Source organism: Streptopelia decaocto, assembly GCF_964273445.1.
Source record: "Streptopelia decaocto genome assembly, chromosome: 13".
NCBI classification, from domain to species: domain Eukaryota; kingdom Metazoa; phylum Chordata; class Aves; order Columbiformes; family Columbidae; genus Streptopelia; species Streptopelia decaocto.
Window position 1 is genome coordinate 15253219 of NC_138668.1, and position 10719 is coordinate 15263937.

General features: G+C 46.2%; 1 protein-coding gene across 2 annotated transcripts in view; it reads left to right on the plus strand.

Moving 5' to 3' along the window:
* XYLT1 (xylosyltransferase 1) overlaps nucleotides 1-5613 on the plus strand; it is a 199549-nt gene extending 193936 nt beyond the window's left edge. For both annotated transcript variants that reach the window (XM_082064507.1, XM_082064508.1), the window contains exon 11: nucleotides 456-5613. In XM_082064507.1, the coding sequence (XP_081920633.1) occupies nucleotides 456-778 (323 nt within the window). In that variant the 3' untranslated portion in view covers nucleotides 779-5613. The remainder of the gene's footprint in view (nucleotides 1-455) is intronic.
* The last annotated feature ends 5106 nt before the right edge of the window (nucleotides 5614-10719 follow it).

Genomic DNA, 10719 nt, shown 5'->3' on the forward strand with positions numbered 1-10719 from the left:
AGGGACAGGAGTTGGACTCCATGAGCCTTAGGGGTCCCTCCCAACTCAGGACATTCCATAATTCTCTATACAGACAACAGCTCACAGCTGGGACGCCCATCAGGCCAGGCCTATCTTTTTGTTTTGCTGTGCAGAACAGCTGTGTCCTGCCTGGGTGTCCTACAGCTCTGGGGACGCTGGTTTCACATGATGACGATAAGGACAACGCTGTGTTCAAGCCTGAGCTCTGCCCTGCTGTTGGTCAGCACTGCGGTGCGACCTGTAATGGAGCAGGAGCAGGAGCTGAGGAGCTGAGCATGGCCACTTGCTGTGTATCCTCCATGCCAGGAAACGGACTGTAGCGCACCACTAACATTTACCTTTTCATTTGACTGTACCCTTAGATAACGACGGTTTGTTTGGGTTTGTTTTTTTTTTTAATGCACTAATTTTTTGGTTTATTTCTGCATTTCCAGAGGAAGCCATGAAGTATCACAGCGGGCCTCCAAAGAACGCCTACATGGAGCAGAGCTTCCAGGGCTTGAACCCCGTCCTGAATATCCCCATCAGTGCCGCCCAGCTGGACCAGGCCAAGAGGAACGCGGGGCTGGTGGGCGCCCGGCTGGACGCCTGGGTGGACTCTCTGGTGGGCAGCGTCTGGTCAGCCGTGGACATCTGCAGCACCGGCCCCACGGCCTGCCCCGTCATGCAGGGCTGCGCTCAGACAGCCTGGAGCTCCCTGAGCCCCGACCCCAAATCTGAGCTGGGGCCCGTCAAACCCGATGGTCGCTTGAGGTAGCACCCGCTCTGCTCTCCTCCGGCATAGGTTTTTAAAAGGGAATTTAACCTTGCTCATATGTGAACCTCACACCAGATTTCAGAAAGCTAAGGGAACATTATATTGGTTTTTGTTACTTATTGCAATATAATTCATTTTTAAAAAGGAAAAAAAAAGTTCTGACAAGGCCTTTGGCACTGCCCTCTCCATCGGCTCTGCGGGGAGCAGCTCCGGGACCCGCACACCCCTGCGGTTTCCAGAGCCGGACAGCAGGCCATGGGGAGGGCAGTGAGGGAGCAGCTGCTAAAACTGGTTTTAAAAATAAATTCATGTGTACCTCTGCTGTTTCATAGGCTTTCGTTACTTTGCTACCATGAATAAATCACAGCAAAATGCCCTTCTACTTAGGCTTCCTGGGGAGGTTGGTTACTGCAGGCTGGAGCCTGCATGGCTGCGTTACCACAGGACACAAAGTAACTATGGTACAGCATCACTCACCCTCACACTTTTGTGTTTTTAATAACACAGAGTAATTCTGGACTCAGTTAATGTCTCTTGTTATCCTAGTATAGAGTAAATGAGCAAAAGCAGAAACTTTCAGATTCTTTTCAGAGATTTTTTTAGACTAATTTCATGATAAACTCTAAATGGGGCCAGTGTTTTGCTGTGTTAGTCTTTCACGTCTCATGCAGTCGTGTTCAGGGTCTGTGTACTATGATTTTGGATTTCAGCCCTTTCAAATGTGCAGGGTTTTTTCCAAGCCTACCAGCACCAAAGCATTTTCACAGACTTACACAACAGCACGTGTGTGTGTGTGTGTGTGTGTGTGTGTGTGTGTGTGTGTGTGTGTGTGCGCGTGCAGGCTGGGGCTGGGTTGTGAGGTCTCTGCTCATTTTGCTCGTGAGCTGGGCCCAGGTTTTCCTCAGGCAGTAAAATGGTGGAGTTGGGACCTAAACCTGCAACAGCATATTTTTTTCCCTAACTCGAGTAGTAGCTACTTAACACTAATTCCCTCCCTTGATCTGCCAGCTCCCGGGAAGGAGAGCGGTGCCGGTTTCTCAGTGCTTTATTCTGTCAACAAGCTCTACCCTTGCCTTGTCTTCAGAATCCTAGCAGGCTGCATCCTCTCTTAAACAGGCATCATTTTAAGCTGCGTTTTCTCCAGTAGGAAAAATATTCTTTCACATTCCAAGAACTTTTTAAAATCTAGGTTTTATATGCAAATTCATCTCCAACTAATGCATTTTACATTAGCATAAAACATGCACTTTGTTGTTGTTGTTGCTGTGGTAATCTCTTGTTAACAGCATAACCCAAAAAGGCTATTAAAAGCTATTCGGGTTAATTAGGAAAAAAACCTGTTGATGTAATAAAGTAAGGTAGCTGTTTACCCTTCTGTGGGTATGGCTGACTTTCCGCTGATGACAGTTAAGCCTCCACATCAGGAGGGAAATAGACCCTTCAATCATTCCGTAATTACATCTCACTGAAAGGTTGAATTCCCTTTTAAACAACAGTTGCGAGATGACCGTAACACCCAGATCCCAGAGCCTTGTCGTATCTCTCTCCATAGTATTGGTTTAAAGCTACTTGCAGTTTGCTTTGGACTTGAAAATGCGGTGTCAGCTGTGCTGGCATTAAGGCAGAGCATTGAAATGTTTATCTGGCACAAAAATGGATGCATAGAAGGAACGATTTAGGTATTTATTATTTATGTTTTAGTCAATGACTAATTAGTAGGTGCTGCTTTTGCAGCTTGAAGATTATGTTATCTTACTAACTGAAGCTGCCTTTATTAAGAAAAGGCCTTCCTCCCCTCACACCTCCCTTTTTTTGTCTTGATATTGCCAGTCACGAGAGCCGTAGTTTTAGTAAAGCTTGTAGCAACGAGAGCTGGTTGAAATACTTCAGTCACGTTGATGGTCCGGCTTTTCAACCAGCTCTAGAGGCGTGTTTAAAACTGGGGTTGCCAGCAGGTTTGTATAATAGAAACACAGTGTTATGACTTATTCAGTAGGGGTTTTTTTAACAGTGCTTGTTTTTAATCTGACATTCCTTCATGAAGTTCAGATTTTCTGGGGACCTCCAATCCTCACTGTGAAATCCAGGGCTTTAGTCACACTGATGCGATGGCAACTGCACGGTCCAGGCCCTGCAGGTGGAGTGAAGAACATCGTATTGCGGGCACACGGCAACAGTCCTGGGCCGTGGTTGTTCTCAGTAATGACTTCAGTGTAGCTGCAAAATCTTCAGTCTGTCTTGCACATCAGTATAAGGATGCGCCCATGCACACATGCGGATAACTTGGGGTTTAAATTTGATCCAGGAATGTTTTTAAGTGCTTTGTTGGTAAATTTTCATTATTGACTAGACCAAGCAGAAGGTGGGAACAATTCCATCTTCTGCAGTTAGAAGAAAATCTGCCACTTTAATAGCTTAAAACGGAAGGTGCAAAATATTTCATTTTAGTACAAAAAAGGGAAAGAAAGCAAATGGTTGCTGATACATCTATTTACGTTATATGCTTGGTTTAAAATATCTCAAAATTTATATTAGCTTGTTTTCTGAAAGACAAAAGGCATCTGCACGAAGTTTTGTAGCAAGCTGGGAATGGCAGCGCTGCTGGTAAAACTGGTGTAAAACTGAGGGGGCTGGTCCTGAAGTCCTTTCTCAGCCAGAACTTCCACAGAGCGCTGGTTCTGAGTAGGGACTTCAGAGTCCAGTCCAGCGTCAGTCAGAGGCGCGACAGCGTGCCGTGAGGAAACGCTGTCCGCGTTCCCAGTCGGCAAAGGATGAGCTGCCGTGTTCGGAACACCTTGTTGGGGCAGTGGCATTTCAGACCTAAATGCCAACCTCTACTAGAGCTATTAATATGCAGACACAGCTGCAGAAGTTGTATATGGGGCACTGTGTCTGAGTTACAAAGTGCTGTAGGTGTGAAGGAAGACCATGCCAAGCAAGACTGTGTGCGAGGGATCAGGGCTGCTCCAGGCCGGCGTGGGTAGCGCTGCTCGGGCCGACGTCCTGCTGGCGGTGGAGCCTGTGCGGGATGCTGGGGATCGTTAGAAGAGAATAACTTCACAGATCTTACATTTGGTGAAGAGGAGAATTCGGAGCAGGGGCCCACAGTTCGTACCAAACAAGCAAGTTACGCATCTTCCAGTGTGCAAGTGTTAATTTTCCAATCCCACCGGCCAATCTGTGCTGAATGGGACTCCAGCTGCAGTCCAGCTGTGATCCACATCCCTTCCCGTGGAGAGGCTGCGTGTCAATGTGCACACATTTGTCCTCTGTGCGTAGCGCTTTGCTGGTTTAAATCCCCTGCCCGTTCTGTGCAGTGGCCACTTCTCTGATCCATCGGTATTGCACAGAAAGGGAATGTGGCAAAATGCAGAACATCTACATATGTGATTTAATGAATTATGTCCAAAATCAGTCAGTGTTATACAAACCCGTTTGTATGGTAATGTTAAACCTTGAGGCTAACAGAAATAGCTCAAATGACAGTTTATTTTTAGATGCGTCCAGTTCTTTATTTGATAACACATGGACATCGAGTAGTAATATTTATATTTTCATTTTCTGATATTCAGGGGTTTTTTTAGAATTGAAATTGTGTCTTCATGTTTTGTGCTCTCAGCAAGCAAAGAATTTTAACAATTTCTCCATGCTAGCCAGTGTCATACAGGGAAGTCCGTCTGTATCTCTGTTGTTAAGTTTCCATTATTGCTGAGCCTAGGAATCAGGCATGTGCATTCGTGTGTTACAAACTGCCTTTCCCAGGCAGTGGCTTTAGTGCACAATGCATGTGCACTTGTTTAACAGCATATTAACAGTGCTGCTGCAGCACCTTCAAAAGGACCAACTAACGTGTATTCACCTTCTGTCCATCTCCTACAGCACTAATTGCAATACTAATGAAGTCTCCATCACTCTTACCCACAATTAAAGGGAACAGAGTAGTGAAGTCAGTGAATCAGAACTGGGATGTTCTAAAATGACCAAAGGGAGAGGTGAAGGGTAAAGACGATGCTGAAACTTTGCAAAAGTTTGACACAACTGTGCCGCAACAAAACTTTGACCAAACTCAGCAGCTTCTGCACAGCAAGGCTGAGAAACGCTGATAACCACAAGATCTCAGCTTTGACTTCCCAGTTAAAGAGAAAACAAGATCCAGGTTTGTACTGTGGCCAGGCAAGGCGGCCCAGCTCTGTGCTGATCTCCCCGGTTCTCTTTCATTGCAGCTGTTGGAGCGGCCGGATTGCCGCCGGCTGTCACGGCCTCCTCCGCGTCTGCCCACATCCCAAAGCTGGCGCAGTTGGCCACATGAAACCTTGGCCAACTCCACCACTTTCCATGGAGTGGGAAGTTTTGTACTTGTGTGAGCCAAACCCCTCAGGCTTCTTCAGAAAGCCCAGCTGCAGATCAGGAAAGTTTGCTTTTCAGAGCAGCCTTCGGTCAGCGCAGTGAAGGAGTCAGAGAGAGTGACAACGATGATCTTTTCCTGATTTTCAGGCAGGGGCATTAATGTATGTAATAGTAGTTGTGGTTATTTCAGCAACAGAGCGAGACTATCTGGAAGAAAGTGGTGGTTGTGGCATTTCTCACTGTCCCTTGCGTCAGGCTGGTTGTGAAAAGCGAATGCTCCACATGTGCTTTTATTTCAACCATTCAAGGTCTCCAAGATAGTCCTGAGGATTCGTAGGACATTAGAATAAAGCCGTATTAAATGACAATTGAAAACATCATGTAAAAAGACCTTTCCAGACCAAACCCTTAAGCTTCTCCCAAGCCAGCTCCAGGGCTGGTGGCCACAGAGAGGCCTGGAGCGATGGAGGGGACAGGACAGGAGCGATGGAGGGGACAGGACAGCAGTGATGGAGGGACAGGACAGCAGTGATGGAGGGACAGGCCAGAAGTGACAGAGGGGATAGGACAGCAGTGATGGAGGGGACAGCACAGGAGAGATAGAGGGGACAGGCGGGCTTATAGGAGCCAAACGAATGTGAAGTAGGGTGAAAGGCAGCCAGGAAGCATTTGTACGGAAAGAACCTTTTTTCCTGTAGACTCTTCAAGAGTGAGCAAACGCTCAGCTCTGTAAGTCCCTTGGAAGGTGCGGAGTCTGGCCTTGAGCACCATCACTGCCAGCCCAGGGAGGGAAGGAAGAACCGGGCGAGCGTGGTCAGAACTGAGGTAACAAGGTCTTGCAGCCTGTGACACAAGGGCCATGGCAGCGTCAGGCTGTCCCCAGCTGGGCAGCGATTAACCCTGGTGATGTGATACCGCAGGTACCATGTTGATTTCATTCCTTTATACCACCAGTAGTGTGTAGGTCGCTCTCTGCTCTTTGCTTCTGCCTTGGTTACCTTCTTTTGCTCATGGGTGCTATCACAGCTGCTACCTCACTGTGTCTGCAAACACGTTTACCTGATCACAACAAGAAAAGGTACCGGAAATCTCCTTGAACTGAATGTACAATCTATGCAAATTCTCTTTCTACTTTGTTAAATCCTAGAAGTATTACTTGTAACCTTGCCAAATAAACAGCAAGATACTGTACAGGTGCCTCTGATAACAGAGTGACGATTCTAGGCGCGGTTCATCGTGCTGCATTTGTATATTTTAATGACTTGTCTTTGGTTCTGTTATAATTAACACCCTTGACTGAGAAGACAGCAACCTCGCTAGGGGAGCACCTTCAGTTTGCTGGGAATATTGTGGAGGAGGATGTCTATGGCATTTCATTTGATTTTCCTGCTTACACCCAAAAGAAGGCATGGACCTGCTGGCCAAAGTTAGGATGTGGTTTCAGCTTTTCCTTGGGTGGCTCCGATCAGCTTTGGGTCGCTCGGTGTCTGTCCCCATTGTGGCATCCAGCGTGTTGCCCCTCACAGAAAGCCTTACTTCCATCCTTTCTAAATGTGGCCTTAAACTGTGTTAGGGATTTGGTGTTGTTTGTGTCTCGCTCACTTTTTCTGTTTGTTGTGGAAGGAATAAAAGGCACCTTGAGGTTTCTATTACAGCTCAGTTGTGTTGCTGTCAGCTTACACTTCACAAATACAATAGAAATTGCTTACAAATGCAGTCTTTAGTGGAAGAAAATGACCTTCCCTTTGGGCAAAAGGAAGGCTCAAACGGTTGTATAAACCTTAGGAAATTATTAGCTCTGTCTTTTGCAACTCACTGTAGATAAGGCAGGTTGATTTAATTACCTACAAAGTACAAACTTAAAAACTTTTCATTTCTCTTCAGACTATACCAGGGCAGACAGCTCTCAGATGCACAGGACGAATCCTGGGGTAATTTTGCCGTGATGTAACAGCATTCCTTTCAGGTTTGTACTGGTAGCTGGGATCCATCAGTGGTAGGGTCTTAAAATCTGAAGAACTTACCACTTGGGGCCAGATTTTGAGTGATGGTTGGGAATCTAACGGTGCACGTAGGAAACAGAGTCCGGTTGTATCATCAAAGTCATAAATGCATTTCCAAAAATCCAGCTTTTGGAGTTTCATCCAAAGGTTGTCAAAATCAGCAGAAGCCAAGGATTCCTGCTAAGGCTTCTATCTGTTTGGTTTCTTTAATACTTCTGTCCTTGGAGAAGTGTCCTGTTCAGTCCCCCCAATATTCCCGGCAGGCTGCAGTGCTTTTAGGAATCCCAAATCCTGTCCCGGTTCGCGATGCGGATACAACCCAAAGGCAACTGCAAAGGGTTTACATAGACACCGAGATTTGTGAAACAAAAACACTTAATTCAAGTTAACGAAATGGCTTTTCTGACTTTGTCATTTTGGTTTTGTTTTGGGTTGATTGGATTTTTGTATTGCCTAACATAGTCCATGATAAGTTATTCCTGTTCTGTCATTTTCAAAGACTGGTGGTAATATAGTTTTAAGAAATAACTATTTTGTTATAGATCATTATATGCATAAAACTGTACAGAAATATTTTGTAAGCTATTGAATAAGAAAAAAGAAAACCATGTATATACAGCAAAGCTTAAAAAAATAAATTGGAAATTCAAATGGAACACACTGAAAGATGTAGATATTTTGCTATTTATTTAAAGGAGTATTTTATGAGATATTGAAATGTCTTAAATTGACCAGTAATCAAAGTTCGAAGTCAGAATGCTTTCCTTGTAGTAGAATGTGATTCTCAGCAATTATTGCACTACCCGGTTTTGCACCCTTTTGTCTTTCATTTAGCAGAAAACAATGTGCCTTAGCTGTATTCTTTGTCAACGGGAGTTTGGTTGTTTTTGTCCGACAAAGCAAATTTTTTTGCAGAAAAAGAAATGGATGTATTAAATACTGTATTATACCAAAAACACTGCAGTTGTACATAAGTGCTTTCTGTCATACTGTGTTTTCAGATGCAGAATTTTAAAATAAAATATTAAAAAAAAAAAAAAAAGGCTGTCTTTAGGAATAGATGTGCACCTCGAATTCTTTTCAAAGTATTTAAAATAACTTTGCTGCTTGGTGATATTTAGGAGGAAATCTGGGCCAGGCACTGCTGCTCAGTGTTCCCAGTGCTGGTGCCAATACTTTCATGGAATCACAGAATCCCAGAATGTCAGGGGTTGGAAGGGCCCTGGAAAGCTCATCCAGTGCAATCCCCCCATGGAGCAGGAACACCCAGATGAGGTTACACAGGAAGGTGTCCAGGCGGGTTGCAATGTCTGCACAGAAGGAGACTCCACAACCTCCCTGGGCAGCCTGGGCCAGGCTCTGACACCCTCACCGCGAACAAGTTTCTTCTCATCTTTCAGTGGAACCTCCTGTGTTCCAGTTTGCACCCATTGCCCCTTGTCCTGTCACTGGTTGTCACCAGAAGAGCCTGGCTCCATCCTCCTGACACTCCCCCTTTCCATATTGATCCCCAGGAATGAGTCCCCCCTCAGTCTCCTCTTGTCCAGCTCCAGAGCCCCAGCTCCCTCAGCCTTTCCTCACACGGGAGATGCTCCACTCCCTTCAGCATCTTGGTGGCTGCGCTGGACTCTCTCCAGCAGTTCCCTGTCCTGCTGGAGCTGAGGGGCCACAACTGGACACAATATTCCAGGTGTGGTCTCCCCAGGGCAGAGTAGAGGGGCAGGAGAACCTCTCTGACCTACTGACCACCCCCTTGTAACCCACCCCAGGTACCATTGGCCTTCCTGGCCACAAGGGCCCAGTGGTGGCTCATGGTCACCCCGCTGTCCCCAGGACCCCCAGGTCCCTTTCCCCTACACTGCTCTCTAATAGGTCATTCCCCAACCCGCTCAGCCATTTCTCAGGCTCCGTTTCCCAAGCTTTTTGGGTCAAGTTCTTGTAATTTTTGAACTAAGATGACTGCTCTTGGGCCAGACTCTCCCTGCCTTTTGCGAAGACATCGAGGAACAGTAGGCAGAGGTTTACAAGGAGCTTGACGTAGGTCTCTCTTCTGAAGGCCACAAACCATGAGGAGCATTGGAGCAGTTTCTCCCTGTTGAGGTTTAGATTGCGGGGTGACAATCAAACCCTGGCAGATGTATTGTTAACCCCCTCTCCCCCACACTTCCCCCTTTTGCCCCTCCCTCTCCCCCTTCCCACTCAGCACAGGCGATGGGGAGGGAAAGAAGGACAGAGAGAAGAGAGTTGGAACAATTAAAGATGTTTTACTAATGCTACTAATAAGAATAGAGAAAATAATACAAAATATACAAAACCAATCTTGAAAGTCTCAGCAACTGCAGAGCTGGCACCCAAAGTCCTGGACTGGACTCTGCAGCCAACCGGAGCTGGATTCAGTCTGTCACTGGCCTCAGTTCGCAGGGACGACTCGCAAGGTCCTCTCCTAATGTCGCCATAAGGAAAAGGGACGAGATCCTCGTGATCTCCCACTTTTATATGAAGTATTCACATGAATGGGATGTTATACACAGTTGGTCAGTTTCTTGGTCACCTGTTTCTCGTTGCCCTCTTGCAGGATGTCCATCCATGCTGATCAATAACTTCACATTCCATTGCTATGTTTACCAAAACATGTATCTGGTTCTCCAGGAAAATGCAGCTAATATGAAGCTTTAGCTGACAGGCACATTCACTAAAAGAGAGACTTGTTTTTCAACAAACCAGGACACTCCCTCACCCCAAATGGAAGGGACTTGCTCAGGGGCACACAAATGGGCAGCCGGGTGCGGAAATAGGAATTAACATTAGGGCTGGCTGGTTATGAGGACAGCAAAACGTTCCTTTGTCTTTCCTGAGAGGACGAACTCAGCAAGACACGTGTCTGCCACAGTTCCCCCAGTGCATTACAGACCCAAACCAGCCCAGAATGAGCACTTCAATTTATTTTCTTAACCACAGGCTCCACTCTGAGCACTGATTTCTCAGAGCCGCTTCCCTGGCTGCAATGGGGAAAAACAGTTAAATTCTCCTACAAGTGGGCGATTGGTATCTTTAGCACCATCCTCCATGATGTATTGCAGGTTTGTCTCCTAGTGCTGCTTTTTGATGTGGGATGCTTGGAAAAAACCCTCCTTGATGACCTTCCAGAAGTCAGTGACACCACCAGGCGTCTGCGTGACTTCCCCGTGCAGCCCCAAGCAGCGCTGCAGGTTCTCTTGGCAGCCAGACCTGCTTTTCATCTTGTCCTTTCACCTGCTGTTCAGGAATTCCACTTCTCTGGCACTTCAGTGCAAGGAGCTCTGTTAAATAGAGGAGGGAACACGGTGCTAGTATTTTAGCCTTGGCACATAGAGAAGATTTTTCTGTGGAGGGGGAAAAACAAAGACTACTCTCTCAGTTTTGAAGCCTGTTGTTTTTATAGATGGTACAAGAATTACGCTGCCACTTTGCTCGTTTATTCCTCATCCAGCTGCTAATGCTCGTGGCATATTAAAAATGCTCAACCTTCGTTTTAATTATCTCCAAATGTGTCTTTGGCTGCTGCTTTAAAGAAAAGGGGGGAAGAAAATAACAAGCAAGCATCAAGCAACC